This window comes from Leuciscus leuciscus (assembly GCF_965113295.1).
Source record: "Leuciscus leuciscus genome assembly, chromosome: 14".
NCBI lineage: Eukaryota > Metazoa > Chordata > Actinopteri > Cypriniformes > Leuciscidae > Leuciscus > Leuciscus leuciscus.
This window is the reverse complement of record NC_138738.1, coordinates 9,152,865-9,180,410: the sequence shown is the minus strand read 5'-3', so window position 1 is coordinate 9,180,410 and position 27,546 is coordinate 9,152,865. Positions and strand designations below refer to the sequence as shown.

Genomic DNA, 27,546 nt, shown 5'->3' with positions numbered 1-27,546 from the left:
ATTGGGCGTGACGTCACGCCAAGGGCTCAGTGATAGGCTGCTGCAGTTGCCGCAGAGCAGCCTATGAGCACGCTAGATTGCCTGCTCTAGGTCTGCTTGCTGCCGCACTGCGTTGACAAGATATAAAAATTAAGGATAATTTTTTGCTTCATATCTCGAGAAAAGATGACTTTACCCGTAGCGTAAGCTAAACTTACGCAATACTCGTTCCCTCTCTAGAGAGAACAGAGGTTACGTTAGGTAACCGAGTACGTTTTATATGATGAATGATCAGATGGGAGTCTACATTCCTGCTATCAGTCATTGTTATGTCTGATGCCATTTCACCTGCATAAAATGAGAAATGATATAGTTTATGGCATCATATATTTACATACATGTTTTTATTTTCATTCTTCTGATATGCCTGGTCCATCGTGCGGTTTTGATGACATGCCAGTGATGTTGCATTCGATGTATATTTGCCAACAAAGAATGGTAAGCTAGCTTTGGTAAGTCAAATAATTAACAACAGACAAAAAGAAACCAAACATAAGTGCAGTTGCCTACGCCAATGTAATAATGAATAGGCTTAAGTTAATTAACATTCACTACATTTTCATCTTGTACCGTGCGTGACCTTTTTGGGACTTGGAGAAGTGTGAAATAGAAAACCATACGGGGTTTGAAATGTGAACAAACTATTAATTTTAACGGAAAAATTACCAATTATTCAGGGTTGAATGTTTTTTAATTGACAGCCTATATTATTATAAAAAGGATCGTTCTGACTTTCTGATAGGACCAACCATGTTTGAAGTGGTTGTAAATAAACACACTTATGACAGCATTCTACATGGCACTATTAATGCGCCAAGTTGCTGTTGCTTGTTAACCTTAAATAATTTATAGTACTAAGTGGTGACTACCACAAAGTGACAATATTCAATGACAAGTGTGCATTTTTGCCAGTCCAGTCTTTTTTTTTTTTTTTCTGTGGTCCAGTGTTTTGAACGCGAAAATGGGGCGGCGAGGTAGATTGTTTTATTTTGATTGGTTAATTTGAATCCGAAAAGTAAGACTGATTATATTGCTGTTGCCACCTCAATACCTTGTCTTACCGTGATTTTACCACAGTTAAAAGTGGTAAAACAAAAACAAAACAATAAGCTCACTATTGCCGATCTCCCAAGCGGAGAAGGCCCACTGGGGTTCATTCTCATTCTTAACACTAAACCCATCCCGACACGGTTTCCTCTCACAAAGCTGAACAAGAGCCAAGGACGCAAACAGTGGTCTTATCGGTCAACAGCCGATTTACTCTAGAGCTTCTCCTTTTATTTTGCCGTGGCATTTAGACAAATGAGATGAGCTCCAAAACTAACAGCGGAGGACGGCCGGCCGTATCACACGCTGCCCACCTTCATTCATTACCAATATAAAAACAAACCAGAGAGTGTGATCAAAGCAATCTCCACTTCGCCCCTCTTCCTGGCCCGGGAAGGGAACAACTCAGAATTGATTGCTGTTGCTTCTTTTTGTTTGTCTTTGCATAGAACGCTGTTATCTCCTATTAAAAGTGTGTGTGTGAAGAGATCTCTGTGGACATAAATCACATAAGCAGTCCTCCTTTAGGCAAGCAGAAAGGCAATCAATTACATACAAGCAGACAGAGAGGAGGAGGGTGACAGCATGTTCCTTCTCCTCCCTTATTAACATAATTATTCCCTTAACGTTTGCACAAAGATACACAATGGTATGGGCTTTTTTGTAGATTATATATAGCCTACTGTATATATAACATAGAAAGAGACAAATAAGTGGCTTCGATTCTTTATACCCTCATAACTGTGGTTGTGTGTTATTTTTGGGGTGTGTGGGGGGAGGATGTCAAGGGAAGAAACAGGTATTTTCGGCTACATAAGTCTTTAGATAATACAGTGGTAAATCGTAAATGCCTAAAAAGCCTATTTGCTCCATACACAATGCCATCACAAAGTATTCACTTAAGCCATGTTTAAAAATGCATGAATGTTATTGTAATAGACAATAAAATGAGTGGCACTTATTGATGGCAAGATGGCACACCTTTCAAGCCCAAAATAATACACACACACACACGCACACATAATTTGGAAACTTTCTGGTTATATAATATAATCAACTTTCTGAACATCCCTCCACTAAAAAGACTTTGACAACTGTTGGTTAAAACAAACTACAAAATTAACTAAGAAAAAAGTTCTGAGAAAAGTTCGAGCATCATTTGTTTGCACTCGATTTGATATTTTGTTATCAAATGCAAATACAAAGTTTGCCAGAGAAAGACTGAGCTAGTAAGTGTGTTAGGAACAGAAGTCTGCGCGGCTCACTGCAGCTGTGGCATCGCAGACCCTTCAGTGTGATTGTAATGAGATAGAGGTCTGTTCACTGACCTGAGCTCTACATTTCAGAGCTACACACAGCTGGGGACAGATAAGCAGAAACAGGGGCTTGGCTGGGTCAGTGGCCCTGAGGTCGAGTGGTCACTGAAGTGTGGACATCATCCACCCATAACCCCCCTAACAGACTTTGACACCAACAGAAACTCACACATATCTGCAGAACCCTTTCTTGCAGTCATTTCAATTGGTTTGAAGAAAAACCCAACTTACTGTGGCTGCAAACTGAAACCTCTTTTTAGTAAAAATGTACAAAAAAACCAACAAAAAAAGTTCACAACAATATTTTGAAAGCTCATCAAATATAAAACAATAATTTATTATTTCTCTCATTTTACAAGACATCAAATTGCATTTCTAACTAATGATTTGTTAAACTGTATTATCTTGCTGTAATAGAATGGAAACCTATACAAAAGGCTTTTTGTCTACAACAAACATTGATATCAACAATAATATGAACAGATTTAGATTTTAATAAATGGTTTCACTTTGATGCATGTCTAATGTAACAGTAGCTGAGTGAAGTATGAACTTTAGGAATAACAGCACCTTTTCTTTAAAATCTGTAAAGCAAAGTTATTGTTTTTGTTGTAAAACCCTGTCATAATGACTGCAAAGTATATAATGACACATGACAAATATTCTGTGATGACCATGAAGCTAAATATCTGCATTACTTTAATAAGCAATATGTATGCATACAAAAGTACAATACTGCTGACTGTTAGTTACTTGTTGAAAAAAAAAAAAATGCTGATGGTTGTTTATGGTCCTTGTATTGTTTTCCAAAACTTTTAAAGAGACTGAATGGTCATGAATCAGTTCCTTAATATAATATTTCAAACCACAAGCTCAAATATAGAAACAAACAGAGCAAATAAGAAATCATTTGTATAAATCCATCGTCCTATTCAATCTCTGAGACTCTCATTGTACCTACTCTTGGCAAATGGCAAAGTTCCTTCAAACAAGGCATTCATATTTCCTATTTACAAATATTGCCGCATTGAACGAGGCAGGATTGTCTACCCCAATCGGTAGTGTCCTATTTACAGAACGTTACAGAGCCTACACCGTGGTCACTGACAGTAGGGAGTTGTACACTCGTGTCCCATCGGGGGACTTTGTACCATGGGTCAACAGTTCCTGGATAGTCATCCAATTGTCGAAGATTTTCTTGTTCCGCTTCTTCATCATCTTTTTGTGACTCAGTTCAATGATGTTGAGCTCCTTCTTGTCTTCAGCGCTGCCTCCTTGCTCCTTCAGACAGTCAATACGGCTCTGCTTCATAAACTCCCTGCGCTGGCGCTGCTCTTTGGCACGAACGGCGTGTTGCTTGCGCTCCTCTTTGCTCCAGTAGCGACCCATCTTCATTTCGCTGATGGCATCGTCATCTGTAGTCATCCCGCTGCGCTCCTCTCGGATCCGTATGGCTCGCTCTTTCAGGAGCTTGTCCCGGACGGGCCGCTTGGTAATGTAGCGTGTACCGTCACTCCGGATCTTCACTTTCCATTCCATCTTGGGTCCCAAGTCAGCAGAAGCAACGGGGTCCCGGCACATGCTGACTAGGCTCATCTGGCTTTGGGCGTACTCCACTGATTTTTGCTGGATCAGTTGCATGTAGCTCTGGTAATGCTGGGCGTGGGCCGGGATGTGTGCGTGTTTGTAGGGAGATTGGGGCTGGGCATGGCGACCTACTTTGCGCTCTCGGACTTCGGGCTGGATTCCAGCTTCAGACTCTTTCGATAAGGTTGGGCGACCCCTGGTGGGGCTGCAAGCCTCTTGGACGGGCGATAGCAGAGGTTTAAGAATTCTGCTGCCACCCGATGTACCGCTACTTGCCCCTGCCTCCGCCTGATTTTCATTTCCACGCCGCAAGGAGTTGTCCGGGGAGAGCTCCAGAGTGAGTGGCGTGCTACGGCAACTTTCTCCTGTGTTGTACGCGCTGGAGCTGTCCTTGTCTGACTTTTCTGGGAGTTCGCTGATGTCCGCCAGCTCGTGGCGTCTTGCATCCACGCTCGTGTTGTAGTTGCGGAAGCCGCTGTTGTGCAGCATCCAGGACTGTTCGCGGCACTGCTCACGCAACTGCTGCATGCGGTGCGCTCGGACTATGCTCAGGCACTCAAGCTCAATGCTCCGGAGCTCCTCGTTCAGAAGCTCCAGCTCTTTGTCGACACCCTCCTCGCCGACGCCACCCTGTCCTCCACCTACACTGCCACTGGGCCAGAACAAACTCTGCTCTGGTGTACCACTGCTGCCTGTGCTCTGTATCTGGCACTTGAGCTCCAAAAGCTCGCGAAACCGTTCACATTCGTCAGCAGGAAAGTCACCCAAGAAGTCTGCGTCCCCATAGTCTGCGGAAATGAAAGACTCGCTGCTGAAGGGGAGGTCAGCACTACCTAGGGTGTCCTGACTGTAGGCGAGCATGCGCCGGCTGCCTAGCGTGGTGGAGGCGCTGGTTTGGTCGTCTGCAAGATTCTCCTGCTCAGAACTCTCATCGTTACGAGTGCTGTCGTCAGTGCGGCCCACTCCACTGTCCTTCTCATGGTGGTGGGAGAGCAGCGTGGCAGTGTCTGTTGTACCTTCATCTTCCTCATGCTTCTTCTGAAAGAAAACAAGTCAGGGAATGTCATTACCCTGATTTGTGTAACTACATACTGCAAATTTGATGTCAGTCAGCTTCATATTAATATTAAATATTAATAATTATCAGTTATCATATCAAATATATCCATATTGGTGCATCCCCATCAAAATATATGTTGTGCATACAATCCCCGGCCCCCCAAAAAAAGTCGGTGTTTGGATTTAAATAGGTAAATGCTTAAGAGTCAATGATTGGATCATTATTGTAGTGATTATTATGTTTCTAGCATGTTATATGTTAGAGTTCTTCAAACCCTATTTGCTGGAGTGTGTAGCTTTTTGTTTCTTAAACAACCATGAATGAAGACACATAATGGCCATATTCCAGGATGACAATGCCAAGATTCATCAGACTGAAATTTTGAAAGAATGGTTAAGAGTGATAAGAGGGGCATGAAGAATCATTTTCACATGTGAATTGGCACCTCTGAGTCCACACCTTAAATTCATTGAAAGTCTTTGGGATGTGTTGGAGTAGACTTTAAAGAGTGCTGGACTCTTGACCAAATATGGATGCACCTCTGGATGGAAATAACACCACAACATTTATTTCTATCAAGAGGTGAATCAATTTTTGGTCAAGATCTACAGTAAGTACAGGCTTTTCCAGATGTTTTAGAGGATGTTTTTTGGAACCTTAGGTGAACTGGCAAAGGTTCTAGTTTTGGCATACATATTATAAGAGTAAGCAAGAGTAAACAATCATTCATTACTGTTTGGGATGAATCAGGACACATTAGTGCTTACAGTACATTACAAAATGTAATGCAGCATATGAGATCTGACACCTGATCAAGATGCATTTGACCCTATTTACACATGTAAATTGCACAGTCCACTTCAGATCGAATCACCTGAAACAGATGTTAATGCCAGGTGCAAATGGGGCCTAAACTAGTCATGCTTTATTTAAACCAAAGTCCTGGCTTGCCTGCTTTATCTCCAGCTCAGTGACGGACACAGAATTTATGATTGATATGTTAGATGTCATGCAATGACAGGCTGAGATATGATTGACTGATATGCCTCCTGACGGACTCCACGAGTGACTTTGTGATGGATTTACAGTACCTGCTGGAGCATGCTTGCGGTGAACTGCATCGCCTGATGGTGTTGTTGCTCCAACATATCCATGTGGAGGTCATCCAGGTAGTCGTTTCTGTCATCATCCATCCAGCCTTCATCCAGCTAAAACAAAAAGGACAGGAGAAAAGCTATCAGCTATCAGCTGTCCTTGAAAGTAGAGTAGCTTGGTCTCTGACCAGGGTCTCTGACCTGTATCTCTGGTCGAGCCAATAGCAGGCACACATTTGGGTGTTCTTCACTGGTTAAAAGAGCCACTGCTTCCTCACGGTTCTGGATCTCAATGCCATTGATCTGAATTGTGAAGTGGAGATTTTTTTAGACAATGCCTGAATATGATGGAATAAGACGTATGACAAATTAAATAAAGCAAACCTGGATGATTCGATCTCCCTCTCGAATTCGTCCATCTCTTGCAGCAATGCTGTTCGGATCAATCTGCAAAATGAGGAAAAAAGACTATAAACTCGATAAAAAAAAAAAAGTGATCCACAATTGAAAACACCGATGTTTTAAAGAACGTGCCTCAGACATTCACAATCACAAATATGGCTATTTTCATGATACAACTCACCTCACTGACATAGATCCCCGTCTCATCCTCATCATCGGTCCTGTAGCACACAGTAAACCCCAATTTATCTTGGACATTAGTTCTGTATAAATCCACTTCCTGAAAGAAGAGAGTGATATTTTAATGCATAGAAAAACAGAAGTCATTTGTAAGTTGACTAGCCGAACAGTGTAAACAAAGCAGTTTAATCAGAAAAATGTACACAATCTGTTGTCTTGATCTACACATTTGAATAATTTGCCCAGATTTAAGAGTGCTGCGACAGAACGGCAAACTGCCACAAACATGTACATGAACAGAGACTCGTTCATCTTGTGTCAACACCTGTAATCTACAAGATACACATGGAGATCACAGCTCTCATGGGGCGGGTATCACAGCAGACATGAAGGAAGAGCGTGAATGAAGCTGTTATTGAGCAATCAAACAGTTCACTACAAACAATCCCCTGTAATCTACAACACCAACCAACAAATGCTCCACCATCAGTCTTCGTCAATGTAAATAGGTAACTCACATGAACACATGCCCAGGCAAGGAAACATATGTATATGCTACTCTTCAAAAAAATGTAGAGTTGGTAAGATTTTCTTTAATGAAGTTTTTTTTTTTCATATGATAGTACTGAGAATAAGACTTTTTTGTATTGTGGTAATGAGAATAGGTGGTAGAAATGTCACAATGTAAAAAAATCTTCATGGTCCTAAACATAGACTTAATTCGTTTTTAAATATAACTCCTTAGTTATTATTTCCTTTGGGTTTGGGGTGAAATATAATCATAACATTCTTGACAAATTTCATGAGATTTGGCCAAGCAATAATTGTCCATTATAAATATCTCAGACTATAAAAAAAAAAAAAAAACTCAATCTTTTCTTAGAGTATGGATTTGCTCGTGACCATGCTGATGAAGTATTTGATAAGCTGGTTAGTTCATTACATAACATGATTATAAATGTTTTCCAACACTACACTATGGTACGAAAAGACCCCAAAACATTTAATGCATTAATGCATTTCTACCTCACAGCTTCTAAAACTATCTTTCCTTTGTCCTTCAAGTGCAATGGAGAGCATTAATAAAAGAGGTAAACAAGGGAGGAGGGTGGTGGTGTTGTTGGGCATTCAGATTGGCCCCATCCTGGTCGTTGATCTGTGTCTGCTGGGTCCCCAGTGCGGCACCTGGAGGCCCTCAGGGGCCAATGAGAGGTCGTTAAGAGGGCTATGTGCAGAGCATCTGCTGTTACAAGTCTCTGAACTTCATCTCTTTATGAACTCACTCGTGACCCCTCATGACTCACTGCCTACCACTCTCATTACAGTGTAATCTGTCTATGCTCATTGTACATTCAGATCAATCATGCCAGTCTAATCACCGATATATAAGTCAATGACAAAAGTAAATAATGATATCCTTGTCTCGCATCTGTTCAAGGGAACAAGGCTAAAAAGGCTACTTGATATCGGTACAGCTGACCACTTCAATGTCTGTGTGAGGTAATGGAGGGTATGGTTAGTCAATTCACCAATAGATCAGTGGACACAGTTTGCATCAGGCCTGGCGTCAGCATGTCTTAATTCACATTTCAGGGACGACAGAAGATGGAGTAAAGAGAGAGAGATTCTGTGGCATCACCTCATATTCTAGCTCCTCTCTTTCCATCTCATGCTGCATTCCCTCGAGGAAATCATTGGGGTCGAAGTATTCATGAGCAGGAGAGTGTCTAGAAAACACAAAACCAAAACCATATCATACTGTAAAGAACAATAATATAGAGGCACTGTGCTTATCAAATGAACCCTGTATTCAAGTTTTAGACGGTTGATTAATACATACGTTCTATGAAATGCTACAAGGCTGGCGGAGGTGCCAATTTCACATCTCGCGTCTAAGGGATTTTACTCTTAGTAAATCACTGGAATATGTGGTTTCTTTTGGATAATTGCTTTATAAAACAACCTAAATAGTGATAAAAATACCAATGTTCAATAAATATTTTAATTTATTAATAATAATAATAATGATAAAAACATTCTTTAGACAATCGATTTTAGATCTGTAACTATCAACTTTATAAAATGATGTTGAACAACACCGGTCATAATCTATTTTGACAACTCAACCCATATCTTTTAATAGTAAAATAATTAATAAGATAAAAACAAGCATCTGCAGAAATTAGATATCAGCAAGTTATTTTTTAATTTTGATGTGTTGGGAAAAAAATCAATTCAATTATTTTCTCTTGGCTACCAAGTCCCTGTCAGTAACATGTGAGAGACAAACCCTGAGGACACATGCAGTGAGATGTCAGAGGACAATGTAAATCCACATAAATGAGAGCAACTTAATTTCATCGTGTGCCTTGGGCCAAAACACTGTTAGTGTGACAAGTATATTAAACTCTAGTTGGGTTGGTTGAGCAACTGCTGAATTATGTGCAATGGCACGTAAATGCTAAATTTCCAATTCGTCTCAGCACTCTCTTTGCTATAAACAGCACCATCTTCACTAGTTAGGAGTCATTCATAACTGAAATCTGTGATATGCATTCTGATTGGTCCAGAGGTCCGAGACTCACCCCTCTGGGAGCAGGTACTGTTCAAGCACATCCCCAGGCGGGGAGGACGTGGGCAGCTTACTGAGGGCCATGATATGTTGGAAGGTGATGTCCGTCTGGGTGCAGATGTCCACTACCTGCGCTTCCCCAGTTGGGCCTGTAGGTTTGGGTCTGGGAGCACGGCGTAGCACCTGGACCATAATAGGCTCTTTAGCCATACGGAAGGCCTCAACTGCCTGGTCGTGCGTCGCCTTGGACAAGTCCTTTCCATTGACCTGTTGAAACGGACAAACATAACAGCACTGGTGTTAAAAATCGTTTAAGCATTAATGTGTGTGGAGTTTTGCATATGACTGAGCAGGCTGCATAACACAAACTACTCCATTACAAACAGTAGAGCTGCACTGAGATGACAAATTCAAGGGAGCAAAGCAATAAAAACAACCGTTACAACAGAACAAAGCGTCTGTAGAGCCTCTCGCAGCTCTCGGGGGTCAAAGATAGACTCAGCAAAACAACAACATAAATTAGAAAGCTCTCTCTTGCTAATTAATCAGGGTCATTAAACAAACTGAACCAGGGGAAACGAATTTAGCTAAGTAATTTGAAGACGAGGGCCCCCCTGGAAGATGATGTGGGAGCTGTACAAGAGGAAATGAATGCGAGCTTCAGGGCCAAAGCATGACACACCAATCAAGAGCAGAGCACTGCTGATGAGGGCTGAAAAGAAATGAGAAAGAAGAGGTTCAAAGCAATCTTTTAGCGCAGAGAACCAAGGCCAGATGGGGTCTGAGCTGTACAATTTTGAAATTTCAAAATGGATTTGTACAGTAGGCCTACTGATTATTGCTACCCTTACAAAGAAGCAATATGGAGGCAACATAGTGATGCTAGTACTTTGATGTATACCATTGTAAGAGTTATTATTTATTATTACCATATTCTTTTAATAATTTCTAGTGCAGATATGAATAAAATACATACATAACTAAAAGTTTAGGCTATATAACTGAGAACAAATTAATTAAATCAAATGACAAACACATGTCCAAAAACATGCTGTCAAGTAGTAAAAAGTATACATTTTATTGCTGTTGTATTGCATAATTTATTTCCAAAAAGTGTCCTGTATGGGCTGATGTGATGTCAAGCTAAACCGAACAGCTAGCTCACCTTCATTAGGTTGCAAAAGCATGACAGTTTCTGTTAGTGTGTTTGCTAACAGGGTGTTTGACCTTGGGTGGAACCGTCTTTCTTATCTCAGAGCTTATAGAGATTTTCCCCGTGTTCCCGTCTCAACAAACACAGCATTCCCATTTGTTCATTCTTGATTTCTAGACGAGAGACAGCTTTGATAGGATCTTTGCTTGAGGCATTCACAGCATCGTATGTAAACCCCCACACACACACACACACACACACACACACACACACACACACACACACACACACACACACACACACACACTAGCACAAGGGTGTGATGAAATTCAACGGAAAAAACCCCAATAAATTGGGTGATGCAATGCTTGAGAATGCACAAACATCTCATTAGTGCACACAAAGTGAATATCTCAAAATGCATGCACACATATTTTTACATACAAATACTCAAATAATGGTTTAGCCTTAATTTTCTGAGCCATGGATGGATTTCTCTAGTTGTATGCCATATTCTTTTACATCAAACATTTCTGCAACTTGTCCGCAGAATCACACCTCTCACACAGCTTTTAGAAATGTATCCACTGAAATCCACTGTGCATTCCATTTCCTTTATAAATAAATAAATCACTTGTGAGAAATATATAGAGTCTAATTCACAAGCTGCTGGATCCAATTCTCGGATTTTCAAACAGGCAGGACCGGAGCACTTCAGCTTTGAAGAGGGAATATGTTAACTAATAACCAAGAGGATTAAAACTAATCCCAGCTAGAGGGATAATTGGAACATCCAATATGAATCCAAACTCTGAAACTTCCGAAACAGAAAAAAAAAAAAAAAAAAAAAGAACACTAAAAAGCCTTTTAATTTTTTTTTTAACCAATATTCAATATTAACTTTAAAAAGTATGGAGGTTTAATAGTACAGTGAGGTGTATAAGATGGTTAAACCATGGTACATTCATTTTACAGATAGTATGGTCCTTGAATGATTATGGTATTTACAGCTTGTGGTACTTCAAACATTATTTAAATCCTTAAAAATTTTTTTTTTTTTTTTTAAATATCAAAGGTATGTTTTATTGGACATGATAACATGGTGGTACTACCATTATAAACTAATTTCAGTATAGTATATTTCAAAGTACCACAACATAACCATCTCATATCATGGTACATTTCAAAACCACATGGTAGTCCCATGGTATATATTTTTGAAAAGGAACTAATTAGTAAATGCTAACCTAGAAATAAAATCGTCAGTACAATGGTACATGTCGGAAAAAAACACACCAAGGTACCTTTTTTTTTTTTTTTACTTTACTGCTGTTATTGAAGATGGCAAATCTTTTTTTTTTTTTTTTTTATCTTTCAACTGTTAACTCCTTGTATTCAATTCTGTATAGATTTTCTTTTCCTCTCTCTTTCTCCATCAGCTAGGTCAATAACACAATCATCCCTTTTTGTGTGTCCGTCTGGTTCACGGTAAGACTCAAGTGTTTAGGAATCCCTCTCCTCCTCGAAGCCCACGACCCCGAGACAAAGCCTCAACCCTGGAAACGTTCTGCCTCACTGCCCCTTCAGCAAAGGGAAGGGGGGAACCGGGACCCCCATTCACACAGCTCACCTCTGACACCGTCTCACTGAGGAATACACACCAGAATAGTGCAAACTGAGCCTCCTCACACTCTGTTTAACACAGACCCAGTGGAACGACCACTCACGGATGACATGCTGTTGCATTAGACAATTCATTTGGCTTAAGCCTAGTCTCAGACTAAAATGCATGTTTGAGCTGTTTTAACTGAAACAAACTTCCTCTGACATATCTTAAAATATCTTAATATATGCCAGGGCCATTGTTTTGTCCCAACATGCACACCAGTATGTTTTTTTTTTCTCTAAGGCACGTTTATAAAAGCTACTTAAATGTCCTAATTGAACTAAGGCCTAATCCTGGCTTAATCTAAGCCCTGTCTGTGAAACCAGGTGTATGAGTTTAAGAACATTATAAAAAATGTGACAGACAGCTTAAAGGGTTAGTTCGCCCAAAAATGAAAATTATGTCATCAATTACACACCCTTCATGTTGCTCCAAACCCGCAAGACTTTCGTTCATCTTCGGAACACAAATGAAGATCTTTTTTATTAAATCTTAATGATTTCTGTCCCTCCATTGACAGATATGCAACTACCACTTTGACGCTTCAAAAAGTTCATAAAGAGATTGTAAAACTAATCCATATGAACTGAGCAGTTTAGTCCACATTTTCTGAAGAGAGACAATCGCTTTATATGGTGAACACACTTAATTTAGGCTTTTTATTCACATATAAACATTGATTAGCGAACATAAACAGAAGCTCAACCGATCCTGCTTGACGTGTGAGAATGAACTTCATTGGTTCTTGCTGAAGCTCAAACATGCTGCGTAACACAGGAATGAACCTCATTGGTTCTTGCATGTTAAGAGAACATGCTTGAGCTTGCGTTTATCACAACTGACGTGTGAGTTGATACATGTTTATATGTGAATAAATGTCTAAATTCAATCTGTTCATCATATAAAGCGATCGAGTCTCTTCAGAAAATTTGGACTAAACAGCTCAATTCATATGGATAGTTTTACAATCTCTATTAACTTTTTGAAATGTCAAAGTGGAAAATTGTCATCAGAGGGACAGAAATCTCTCCGATTTCATTAAACATATCCACATTTGTTTTCTGAAGATGAACGAAAGTCTTACGAGTTTGGAACGACATGAGGGGAGTAAATGATGACAGAATTTTCTTTTTTTTGGGTGAACGAACACTTTAAGGCATTATTCCCAGAATCCCTGAAAGAACATTCTCACCATGTGTTAGTTCTGTCCAGAGACTTAATTCCTCTTTTCTTCCAAACATAAAAGTCTTAAAGAAAAAATGGGGAGGGGGGGTTTGCAATCTGGCAGGGTTTGATATGGTCTAGAAGATGTGTATGTCTGTGTGTGTGTTATGTCATTCAGAATGAGGAAACCTTCTTACAGTTCTGACTGACTTGAAACACAGCAACCTTTATACACTGCGGCATGCCATCTCAGTGTGGATTAAGCAGCAAACAGAGGGAAACTAATGCCCCTGATAAGCATGGACGCCTGCTAAAAGACGCCGCTGTTTACTTGCTCTTAATCCTGTTTAAGCATGAGACCTTCTGTTATCCACAGCGGATCAATAGTAGGAGGCTAAATCACTTCCTTCAAGCTTCCCGTCTCATATAATGAGTTGTCTGCTACTTTCCGTTTGAGGAAATACAGTTTCCCAAACTCTACCACCTATTTCCTTACCTTACTAGCAGTTTGAGGTTATAACCAGGCTCACATGAAATCATCTCCCACTGAACTTTCTGCAGAATTTAAGGCCATATTTTGGGTACTTGAATATGCTTGAGGAATAATGCAACTGTCCCCAGTAAAATCAGTGCAACAAAATGTGGGAAAAGTCCAGATCCCTTCTGGGCCTGGTCCTAACCTGGTCTGGTAAACAATAAATGAATTCCTATGGAAAAATACAGTATAGACATATATAAGTTATTAGTGAACATCCAGAATTAGTGAGAATGCAAAGTGGTGGAGATGAAGAGAAAGCTGGTTTACATGTAGTAAAGAAGAAGTGCAGAACCGAGAACTTCAGAAACATCTGCCAGGCTCTCTGTGGCACCTGCATGGACTCATCTTTTAATGATAATTACTATCAAAGAGTACACCTGTGAATAATTAGTTACTGCCTTCTAATCACTGTTGTTTAGTTTGCTTTCACTCTTGAGCTTGTGCTCATCTAGAACCAATCTGTAGATAATCCTGTTTATACAAGAATCATGTAACCAAATATATGCGATCAGAGAGGAAAAATGAATAATTGTTCATTGCACAACGGATATGGATAATCTGAATATTGAAATTTGCTCAATGTCTAAGGACTTTACAACCAAGGTTTGAAGTTATTTTATTCTACTCACATAACATTTAACAGACCAATAAGTTGCAGTGGTACAGAGCAGTAATAAAGTAATATGGGATTTTGATGCAAGTGCAAGAGTAAGAAAAAAAAAATACAAAAAATTAAAAATTAATAATAGCATCACTGCGACCCCACATAAAGCAGTTTGGAATAAAATGCATGGTTAAAATATAAAATAAAATAATATCATGCAGACAATTGAGATGTATGCAAAATTGCTGACACTCACACACTCTTATGTTCTAGTTAAATGTTATCTGTGGGGATTGTGGGGAATATATAATGTTACAAAACATATATTTGACAAATGATGCCATCTGGGCAAAGAGAGCTAACACTAGAAATGCTGACAATACCATCTTCACACTCTTGCACAACAAGCTTTTAGTGCCCATGAATGTGTAAAGCACTTATTTAAGACACAGCAGCCCCAATATTTTTAAAGCGAGCCGCACAGCAAGCAGTATTTGGCCACTATGAGAGTGCTTATTCTGAATATAAATGATATATAATAGCTCCATCATCAGCATTCATCAGCCAACTGCTCTAGCCTAGAGAGTTCAAACTTCTCTGTTAGAATGTTTTATTCATGACTCAGCATGGACACCAGGGAAGCATGTCACCATTCCCCCCAACATGCATGCACTCAATTTTATGCTGTTAAATTGTGTCTTATCACATTCTAAAGAATAAAAAGTCTCTGGAGTGGAAGTCTGTTCTCTGATGATGGAAATGTTAACAGCAGTTTAGCTTCTCAGAATTGGGTCTATTAATATAAATTATTCAGAATTAAGTCATTTCTTTGGTTAGAATGGATAAAGGTTGACATGCTTTGCTTTTAATATTTCCTTGTATGTAATTAAAAAACAGACAGCAAAAATATTTGACCCCTAGCATTAGACAGAACAAATGGCAGACGTAACATCACGAGTGAAAACAATGACAGTTGGGACGCTTAATCTGGTCATATTTCATTTTAATTGCAAAGAATCTGATGCATCTGTGCAAATAAAGCTGTCCATAAAAACGTGTGGGCACACCTGTGTTTGTCCATCACCATGCATAATCATGTCTGCGCCAGACTTATGGAGACTAATGACAAAACAATGCTCATCTATTCATATTCTCCACTGAGAATCTACTGCAAACTATGTATCCTACGTCTCCCTGTAAAAAAAAGAAAGAAAAATAGACAGCAAAAATAGTAATCTCAAGATGCATTGGAAAAAAATTCAAATTCTATCTGATATTTGTGTTTGTTTTGAGTTTTTTCTGGCCAGAATTGCATTTACTTGTACACATTTGCGTATATTATTATTTAATTATATTACAGCAAACTCTAGTACAGTTTATTTTCTTAGCGTTAGTTAATACATTTTTTCAGAGAATTTACATTATCTTGAATTAAGTTCATTATATTTACCTAATTGGCAAAGCTTTTTTGTCTTACAAACTTTTGCGCTTAAGAAAATATTTCAAATCAGCCATTTATGAGGTTACAATTCAGTTAGGCTACTGTCTAAGAAGGCAGCTTCCTATGTAGGCAGAAGACAGCAAGGCACGACACAAAGCTTTCAAACTGAATTCCTGCTTCTTCATGCTGAATATGTTTTGTCTGTACCTTAACATGTTTCGTCAAACTGGGTCTGTGAGCAGCTTAAACAGTTCATGTTAAGTCCTTACTTTGCTATGGTAAATTAATATTGTCTACAGCACTGTCAATGACATGTCAATATTGACATGTTATGTCTGTATTTCATCTGCCCATTTGTCTCATTCCATCTGTTTCATGTCACTTTGTATATGTCTTTGTCATGTTCTGTCCATGCTTTGTCTACCCATCAATGGCAGTCGAGGAAAGTGTTAGCATGTAAGCCAGCAGACTGTCGGCCACCTGCTACAGCATGAAGCAGCTGTGGAAGCGCTGTGGGGAGGACCTGTCCCTGATTAAGATAACTAGACTACGCTCAGTCTATTTCCCCACAGCAACGAGCGTTTTCCATCCCATCAATGTAAAGACTTATTAGGGGAAGAGGGGGATAGCGAGAAGGATTGTGATAGCGGAAGCAGTTTGGAAAAGACGATGCAACTAAATGACAAAAACATGAACAAAATATTTGCAATAAATCCTTTGTAACAGAATTATTAAAGTCTGATGCCAAATTCAAATTTTCATATGGATGGATGTTCTGTATTTGAAGTCCCACCATCCATCCATCCATCCATCCATCCATCCATCCATCCATCCATCCATCCATCCATCGACATGGATGGATGGCATGATATATTTAATTCATATTTAATATATGAAGAGTTCAGATGCAAAAGCCTCTAAGTGCCATCTGACATTTTCTTATAGAATGATCATTTTTATCAAGCTCGTATATTTAAGTTCAGTAATTTCACTTAAATGACAATTAATAGGTAATCTTCATTGCCATATAAGTGAAATTATTTAATTTAAATATACGAGCTTGATAAAAATGATAATTCTAGAAGAAAATTTCAGATGGCATTTAGAGGCTCTTGCATATGAACTCTTTATATATTATATTATATATATATATATATATATATATATATATATATATATATATATATATAAATCAATATTTATATTGTTTGATCTCAGTGACTTTTTATTGTTGATTTAATTTCTTAATAATCTGTTATGATTATTTTGAATTCCTTTTTATGTAGAGCACTTTGAATTACCATTGTGTATGAAATGTGCTGTATAAATAAACGTGCCTTGGTTTGGGGGACGTTTAATTTCTGCAAACGTTTTGAAGAACGTGATAAGTCTGCCAAAGTGTGTAAAGTTACTAGCAAAAATGCATTAGCTAGCACTCATCCAATGCAAACCTAATCTGTGTCCGAGCTTCAACAGTCTGACTGTTTTGATACTTTAATTAAAACGAAGGTCTTACACGAGGTGCAGACAGGCGCCATGGCCATTACAGGCCACTTCTAGGGAGATTAGGAGCCATGGAGCTGTCAAACACAGTCTCCACCAACATGATGGGCCAACATGAGCCCATCAGGGACAAAGGAGACTAGATCTCCACATGGTGCATACCTTTCCTGTTTGAAGCACCGAGTTCAGCACAGTAAGAGAGAGATCAAGTTTACTCGGGGATGGCGAGGCAAGCTCGCTGCGTCCTCTCTCGGTTCTAATTATCTTAACTGAAGGGGAAAATGACCTTCTCTCGACCTGTAGCTTCACAGGGACTAATTCTCTTTTCCTGTGAGCAGTTTTGTTAAATGGGGCCGCTACACTGAAATCAATAGGCCAACTGAACCTGTTTTTAAACACAGAATTTTGGCAAATGTTGCCAGAATACATACAACATAAAAGCACAGTGGAAGCTAAGCTGCTCTTCCAAGATGAATGCTTGCCACTAAAAAACTGAAATGGATTAAAAGCACGCTACCATTCAAATGTTAGGGGTCGATAAGATTTTGTAATGTTTTTTTGGGGGGAAAAAACATTAACTATAGAAATAACCATAGTTCCCCAGTTGATTGATTACATTAAGAATTGCAAATATATATATATATATATATATATATATATATATATATATATATATATATATATATATATATATATATTACAAGTATATTATATTTCTTATATGTAAATATTCATTATTTACATATTATCCAATTAAATATGCACCAATTTGCAAACATTTCCAGTACAGAAATCTGAACACTGGTTTAACCCAGGTTCAAAAGTTTTGTTTCATTTTGTTGACATATTACAGTTAAATGTTTTTTACAGAGGGGATTTTGGAGATCTCTTTTTATCACTTTAATCACCATTTTTTTAGGAATACAATTTTGTCTAAAATCTGGTGAATTATATATAAACCAACCCCTCAGTGAAAACCTTCAGAATATAGACAGGAATAAAACTGTAAAGTTTGGTGTATGTAAGTGCTACTGCATTGGAGATTTCTGAAAAGTAACACTTAAAAGTGTATTTTGGATGTTTTCTTTCCACTAGTTTGAAACAACACTTTATGAAATGCCAAATAGCCCAACATTTCTAAATTGACCGATACATAAACCGATGCATTTGCTTAATATTTTGATATCTAACTATTTTAGATTCTTTGATAAACATACATTTCAAGAGAACAGCAATTATTTGAAATAGAATATCAGAGTAAAACAGAATATCATAAAATACTTTGACAGTGCACTACTTCACTAGTTCAATACTTCATTGCACTATTCAGCAGTAAAACAAGATAAAATACAAAGACAAAATAGACAACAATAGGAATAAGCATACAGCAACCAGTGTAGTCTGATTCACAAATAAAAGTAATCTCATGAACTGATTCTTTTGAACGAATTAGTCAAAAATATCATGTGTTATCAGTTTGAATTTACTCCTTTCACCATGTCCAACTCAAGAGTTTTGTAATAATAAACGGCACTATAATTAGAAAGAAACAGTACATTTTGGGCTGCCAATTGATAAAATAATCAAATTAATCACAAATGTCAATACTTGCACTTAGACAAAGCTTTATGCTTGAATTGCTCCCATGATATCAGAATTCTTTCTTACAGAATTTACATACAAGTTGAAGAGCATGATTAACCCTCTGGGGTTGACGAACGTGCCGGCGCGTTTTGGAGGATTTTTTTTTTTTTTTTTTTTTTTTTTTACATAGCAGAAAAATCGACTTGCAATACTCAGTCATTTATGGTCATACAGATAAAAGAAATGCATGTGTTAATTTCAGATTCCCATGTCTAGAGTTATTTGTAGTGTATCTTGGTGCACACGGCCTGTGTAAATATTTCTGGGCTCCCATGAATCTCTCTCTAGGTGAGTATGTGTTCATGTGAGGAGGAGGCATCCCTCTCCATCAGTTAGCCTCTGGGGAGCTCTGAGAGAGAGAGAGAGAGAGAAAGAGAGAGAGAGAGAGAGAGAGAGAGAGAGAGCGCAAGAGAAAGAGAGAGAGTGCCAGACACCCTAATGAAGAGGATCTGTGTGTATTATCTGGGGATGGGCCCAGTCAGAAGCCTGATCCCCTCTATATGCCATCCAATGAACCACACACATTCTGACAAATCTCCAGATCTTCCCAATAACATCTAATTTTCAGAAAAGCTGTTTAAATCCCCAAGACCAATATCAATCCATTGCAATAATGCAATACCATGTCACAATCTACAACACATGTGTGTTTACACACATGCTTGGAGAGGTCAGCTGGACACATGGGTAAGCGGGCGCCTGGGAAAGGATGAGTCAACAGATCACTTTCACACTTCAAATGAGTCTTTCACTCTATTCATTAAAGCCCAGCGACATCCTGCCGCCACTCACAGGCCTTAATTGTGAGTGACCCCGACGCCAGCCAAAAGCACTCTCAACATTACCCCACGAAACAACAACCCCCTCTGCCACATACTTCTCCAGGCACCTACTGTCTGTGTGAGACGGACCGATCGGACATCACAAAGACTCCATTATCTGTCTGTGGTATACCTTTGCAGTATACATGAACAATATACTTTCCCATCACGATTGTTGATTTTATAATATTACAACATACAGGCATAATATACTGTATGTATATAAATAGAATAATATACAATACCATAACATACAGAATATATACAATTTAATGACGTCATGCTGTTTGTGGTTGCTGCACTTTTTGAACAAAGTTCAAAGTTATATGATTTGCCATGACTTTTTAAGTTGATTTCTGGAAAAGGATTAGAAATTTCAAGGTTATTTCCAGGTTAAAAAAATGATAATTTATATTATATTATATATATATATAAAATTGCTTAAATATACTATAAATATATCAATTGTATTAACATTAATATCATCATCATCATTATACATTTTCATAATGCATAATTTTTCTTGTTGTGTAATGTTGTAAAAACTACTAATTATTAACAATAATTATTAATCGGTTCTGTATAACAGTTATCAAACATGCTATAAAAACTATATTAGTCCTGGAAAGCCTGGGATAGAGATTGAACGATTCAGCGGTGCTCTGTCTACCTGGTTTTAAACGTGTCCTGTGTTAGGAACAAAAGAACGCGTCCTATGCTGTTGCTTTCAGCAGGGACGTCTTCTCTCTTCTGAAATGTCTCTGTTTGATGCTTGTTTTGGTAAAAGTCAACTGCTCATCATGTCTAATTTCAGCAATGTCACAATGTCTCATTCAGCCCAGAAAAATGGTGTCTCTCTTTGACGTATTACCCCAGACAAAAACGGCAAAAACAGCTGCAACATCTACAACCAGTACAGATAACAGCAATATCAAATCTTTTCAAATGACACATCAATATCATGTGAGGTGTAACGAACGCCATCTGATGTTAAACATGGATGAGCATCTTTGTCTGACAAATCTTTTCTCAGGCATGTGATGATCCGACTTCGAGTAACTGACAAAATGAAAGTACCAATAGATAAACCAGTATGGTTCTCTTAACTAACAGCCTGTCAATCAAAAGTAATTGACTGCAGCATGACAGATGCAGTCGAATGGAGGAGTGGGTCGAATAAAGAGCCCATATGATGGGCCCAATATGTCTTTGTCTCTTTTATAATTTCATTCAGGGTATTTTGGTGTTTTTTTTCAACAGGGAGTGATTTGAAAAGGCTGACGCTTCCTTTGAAGCCCAACATCGGCTTTTGGGTTGTTAACAAACAGAGACCATTTATTGTTGTAGTGCTCACACAAATACACGTATATATTCGCTCGGCCCTTAGCGGGAGAAAAAGCTTTTAGTCCCGCTTTCACACAGTCTGTATGATCAAAGCAAAGTCTTTCACAATAGTGACTGCTCTGTCATCAACAGCTAATGCAGAGAAACAGCCACTGTGGAATATAGTGAAAGGAGAAGACGAAGTGGCCAGGCCACTCATTAGATTTACTGAAAGCACCTTCCAAACACCATACAAACACCAAGAATGCATCCCTTAGTAGGCGAGGAAGTGCTAAAAATGTGGTTGTACAATCTTCCTGGATGCTTTCATGCCTGAGATCCACAAGAAGTAGCGATTCTAGGGTTCTTTTATCAGGAATTGAATAAATTAACATGCTTTAGTTTGTGTGAGCTTTTTAAATCAACAAGAAGCCCCCATTTTGGAACATATAATTCAGGTTACAATTTGTTGATAACTGTCAATTTCTGTGATAATGTGTTTATGGGTGCACATTTACATAAGTATAAGTAAGAGCATGTGTCCTGCCGTGTTCTCAGAGGCCCCCTACTGGCTTTCATCTACAGCCTCCCGGCGATATTGTGTCAGACATCCTAAAGCTGTAAGCGTCAGGATAAAAAAAACCACAGGAAATTAAATCAGAGCTGACAATGTCAAACAGTAACACACTGCTCACAAGGACACAGTTCATACATGATGCACGACATGGCACAGGTTCAGAAATATCTGACGAATAGAAACCAAAATGTGTGTCAAACCAAATTAAAATAAATAATTTATTTATTATAAATTAATATATATATGCATATATGTTAATGATCTCACCAATAAAAATTCCAGACACCTATGTTGTTATTGAATATACAAACCACCAGTGTAGCTTCAGAACTTATAACAAACACATAACAAGAAACAAAAGCAACAATAATTTTTGCATTTGGCTCAAATCTAACCACACCAAATAGATCATGGTCAGCGATTTACAAACAACAGTGACAATCAGCCCAAGAATGGAGTTCGCTGGTTTAAACAGAGAAGATGGACTGAGATCTATCCACACATCAACCCTGTAACATGATGAATCATTAACTGTCTGTCACACTCAATTCAAGCTATCCCAACATATCCTCACATAACTCAAGAATATGGACTACACAGTGTCACATCATCACTCTTCATTCTGTCAGAAAATACTTTCATACATATGAATGAATTAAATGTTTGTATATTATTAAAAATGATTGATAATCAAAAGCAACTCAACATGACCATGAAATAAAAGTCCACTAAGATTCATGCATGGCGCCACCTTGAAGTTATCATACATTATTCATAAAATGATTGAGATTAATTCCAACGAACAACTTCCGGTTAGAAAAAAAAAAGAGATCAGTTACCTGGCATACTTCATACAGGAGTTTGTATTGCTCTTGAGGCTTCTGTAGAGTACAGACTCTGCACCCCATTATGGACAGATCAGACCATCTAGTTTTTCTCTTGGAGGAGAGCAGGAACTCAGTGCGCTCCCTCCCTCTGGCTCTCTCTCTCTCTCTTTCTCTGTCACATGTGGCTGCCCTCTTGACCATACACCTTGTCTTTTCTCTTCCTCCTCCTTCGTCAGTGTTTCTCACTTCCTATATTCTGTAAGATTTTCACAAGCTCTCCAGCAAGCATTATCATTCAGTATGAGTGTGTGCATGAAGGTCTGAGTCAGTCCCCCTCTCTGGATCGGTCTGCTTACATCGGCAACACTCTACTACTTATGCACGCCCACTCATGCATATTAAGCACCACCTCATTGAATATTCATAAGAGGGCTGTCCTACAGTGCCGCTGTGTGTAAATGGTGATTTGGGTGCATTTAAGTCTGCTCAAGATTAATTTATTACTCGTTCCACCTGATGTGTAAACGCAAAGGCACTATGCCAACAAGAACGACTGTCGAATGGGGTCTGATAATTATGCAAATTGAAATCATTTGAGACAACAATTGTTAATGCAACAAAAGAGAAGCACTCAAGTAAGATTTTCTTTTCTCCACTAATATAATTTTTCAATAAATTATAAAAAACAATGAGCAGAGTAAATATTCAGTTTTGTCTTTATTTCTGTGACCTTTGGTATACATCATGCATGAGGACTATAAAATAATAATCGGGGGCAATCCTTGGGTTTTTTTAATAAGTGGGCTAACGGCCAAGCAAATAAATCTAAAGACCGAATGTTTCCTTTCACCCCAACGACCAGGCTGAGGTGACTGATGCAAAACGACACTGTGCTTTTGGTTCCATGCTAATGTGTGAGTTGCCCTTTACGGCACCATAGCTGACAATAGGGCAGTGCAGACCTGGCATCGGCCATGTCCAACACTGTGGTGCCAATCAACCAACCAAACATAAGTGCCAATTACAAGAATGTTGAACTGTGCTGGGGCAGTGTTCCTTATTCACGCAAGGGGAACTAAGATATAATTTAATTCACTAATGGGGCACTGCTGTACCACAGGTTGCTAGTAGGCACTCTTACTTGACAAAGAGATAATTTGCATACTCATCTTTGTCAATCATGTTGCCAATTCTGATTGAAAATGAATGACTACTGCCAAGTGCGCCCCTTAATCCAAAAAACACAAACCGACCTATTCGAAATAAATAAATCATTCATTTTAAAATGATACAAGTGAATTTAGGCATTACAACATTATAAATGTACAGCATGATTTGATAAAGATTTCAGTTATCAGTGTTATTAACTTACTGTTTTTAAAAATAAAATTTAAGCAATGACACAAAGATCATCTAAATGCATTTGCACAATTAAATATCCAATATCATTCAACATTGGCCAATGTATTGTGCATCTCTAGTGGTAATACAACATAGAAGTCAAGAAACAACAAGAGTTGATATCAATGGGTATTTCGAATGCAATATATAGAGGAATAAAGAGAGCATGTTACTACTTCATGGCATGAGAGCTGAATGTCTGTCCACATTCCACATGTGTCTTTGTATTTTCATTAACACGTTTTGCAGTCCAAAGATATAAAAAATGGCTTGCCTTGTTGTATATTCAGGGTTATCAGATTAGAAAATATTATTTCAGACGCGAGTTTAAGCTGCCTCTGCCCTGTTTGAGCTGTCATCTCATTGACCGGGAATGTCATGAGGGAGCAGCACAGGAAGGTAGTTGGCATGGACCATCCTTTCCTACCAGTCTCTGAGAGAGGAACTAGGATGAGAACTGAAGTGTTTCTATGTATGTTTATGTTTAATCTGGTGGTGGGATTTCCTTTGACCAGATGTTTCCATATGATACTTAACTCTCCCAGTTTCCTGCCATTTCACAGTCTAGCTCCATAGGATTATTCCACTTCCAATGTTTACATCATTCCTGGACCGTCCTATTGTCCTCTCCCAATGCAAGCATAATCCCTTTCCAACATCTCTGGTTTTGGAATGATTGACAGCCCTGAACGCTTGAGATCAAATGATATGTTATAAAAGCTCCTGGAGAAAACAAAGGACTGCAAGAAGCATCATGCCGAGCAGATAATAAGGGTTTGGTTTATTTGAAGGCACGGTACCATCATTTGGATGTCATTCTTTCTTTTTATCATCTTCATTTTTCTATCTTCCATCCCTAGAGGTATTGTTTGGCCTTGATAGAAGCGTGTATGGATTACCCTCTGACCTGCTTAAGGCTGAAATGATCGAAGAGATTTACAGACTCTCGATTGATCTCACCTCCAGCAAGAAGATTGCAATATAGGCACGACTCTCATACATTCAAACTTATACACTTGCACTCACAGAATAATGCCAGTGACAAGAACGACAATAATAAATAGCATATATATATATATATATATATATATCAGTTTGCTGTTGTGCCAGCAGAACACTTCGCCTCCTTCCCTAGGGAACTTATTTTTTTACCAGACTCTTGATCTTTAAATTCTGGGGAAAAAAAAAAGAAGAAGAAAAAAAAAAAATATATATAAAAAAAGGCCATTAGTGAAAGTAGGACTCCTGTTGCCTGAGCCAAACAAAAGAGGCAGCCCAAGTCCCAGATAATGATGTTTCTCGGGGTGTCACGAGCCACATGGGAGGTGGAGGAAGGGCCAGAGAGGAGGTGAGTTGACAGGAGGTGGCGGCGGCTACATCACCCCCACTTTAATTAAGACAACACCGGCACTGGGAGAGCACTGCTGTCCTGCCCGGGGTTTAAGCTCTGATGCAAACATTTATATTCATCGCCTGTTCCTCCAGATGTCTCGCTGTGGCCCCATTGGACCCAGTTTAACAGTTGTCTCTGTTGATGTTTTAACAGCCACAACAGGGGGGCAAGGATTCTTTGTTTAAAAAACACACTTTGAATCCAACTCTAAGGAGGTACTTGCATTCATTTCAGGTTGAATTTTTACATCAGTCATTATTGTATTCTTTTTATATAGTTTTATATAACATTTAAAATAAAGAGAACTGTTCAATATTTATATATATATCTTTATATTGGTATAAATAACAGCAATACAATTATCATATAACAGTAACCACAATTCTCATTTTGAAGAACTGATATCGATTCTTAAATCCCAAGAATCAATCTTTCAGTCTATGCTGTTTTCAGTTGATGAATGAACAAAATTGTAGATATCAGTGAGCTTTGTGCTTTGTTACGTCTGATATGAAACAACTTTCAAATTCTCTCAATTTTATTATGAATTTCAAACAATAAATACCGTTTTGGCGCTCTATAATGTGACATTACAGATCGCTGATCAAACAAAGCGGCAGCACAAAGCGCACGTGAACCGATAATCTCTGTCCCTTTACTACTAGTTACAGCACAAAATAAACTTCAATGAACATCAGAAGGTATGTTGAAAGATAAAGTACAATTTACCGAAATCTGTACACTGCCAAAAGACATCAATAAAAAAGCTTGTAAAAAAAAGTCACGTTACATTTACCTCAGAATAGCCATTCAAAACATGTTAGTCAGCTAGAATTTTATTTTAAGAAAAAACTAGAAAAATTATTTTAGCTAAATATATAAATAAAAAATATTTTAAATATTTAAATATTATTTATTTAATTATTAGCATAATTAAACTATTAGTTATTTATAATAAATATATTAGATATTTAAATATATATATATAAAATATATATATATATAATAAAAAACTTCCTTATGTGCAAAATCAAGTGAGGTTCCCAGTGTACTTTACAGCATTAGTTGAGAGAGATTTTTTTTTCCTTGAGGAAATTTGCCATGTACTGTACTTGATAGGCCCCAATTAATCGATATTGAATCCAACTGAAATGAACTGAATTGTGAAAATTGTCAATGCCCGCCCTAGTAACCACATAATTTCCTGGTATGTAACATAATTTGCATGCAGGTAACTCTCAAACCCTTAACAAATCAACAACAATGTTCAGTATGGAATTGTTCACACTATATTAGACTAATGGGGGAATTGGAAAAATTGTTGGTCTAACATGTGTTTAAGTTGATTCAAAGTAATTAATATATCTTTTAAACTAAAAAAGTCTACTAACTAAACTAGTCTGGAACACCCCTTGTTTCTCAGTGACAATACATGACAAGCTGTATCTCCCTGCAACTTGAGTTGGAGATCAGAGTTCAGCCCAGGTTTGGTTGGGAGTTAATGGAGCCGTGCCCTGGCATTTCTGACGTACCACTAGGCTAAATGTCACACTATCACTCTCCCTACCGGACAGTTTAAGCTCTGCGAGGAAGAAAGAGAGATTCAAAGGTGCTCATCACACTTTTATAGCGGGGTAGAGTTTAAAGAGCAAGATACTGTTAGACATGGTGGGGGAGGAGAGGACACTGCTGTGATGGACAAACACAAGATGATGAGAACACGATAAACATGAAAGAGAAATCTCAGCACCATATCACTCAGGGAGCATTTTTAACAGTTTCTGAAAGTTTGAACGACGCAAGCTTGTGTTTCAATGATGCAGAATTAAGTATCATTTTATATATAAATTATATTTCAGTATCATCAAGTAACAGCCAGTCATTATCAGAAAATAAACCTTGACCAAATAAAAAAACATTGCACAAAAATATTCTTTTAAGATAATATGACATTGAACTGACACTTCTACCTTGAATGAAGTACCTCATTCAGTTTTGACAGTCTTTGCTTGTTTGCAATGCACAGGTAAATGAAGATCTGGTTATTTGAATAAGTACAGCATTTCTTTCTTTACTCTAGAATAATGTTATGTATTTATGTATATTATGTACAGGCTACTGTTTTATGTATTTGAGAAACGGAGAAGAGTGTCTTAAGTCTAGAATCTGTCGTCGAATCAAAGTCAATACCGTC

The 27,546-nt window shown here is 38.2% G+C and overlaps 1 protein-coding gene across 3 annotated transcripts in view; it reads right to left on the bottom strand.

Moving 5' to 3' along the window:
• Positions 1-2,713: 2,713 nt before the first annotated feature.
• pdzrn3b (PDZ domain containing RING finger 3b) overlaps positions 2,714-27,546 on the bottom strand; it is a 95,789-nt gene continuing 70,956 nt past the window's right edge. For 2 of the 3 annotated variants that reach the window (XM_082190163.1, XM_082190165.1), the window contains 7 exons: positions 9,311-9,564; positions 8,365-8,452; positions 6,727-6,825; positions 6,528-6,590; positions 6,345-6,446; positions 6,141-6,257; positions 2,714-5,027 (listed from right to left, as the gene is read on the bottom strand). In XM_082190163.1, the coding sequence (XP_082046289.1) occupies positions 3,492-5,027; positions 6,141-6,257; positions 6,345-6,446; positions 6,528-6,590; positions 6,727-6,825; positions 8,365-8,452; positions 9,311-9,564 (2,259 nt within the window). In that variant the 3' untranslated portion in view covers positions 2,714-3,491. Of the gene's footprint in view, positions 5,028-6,140; positions 6,258-6,344; positions 6,447-6,527; positions 6,591-6,726; positions 6,826-8,364; positions 8,453-9,310; positions 9,565-22,570; positions 26,208-27,546 lie in introns of those variants that run through there. The other variant, XM_082190164.1, reaches the window with a different exon arrangement.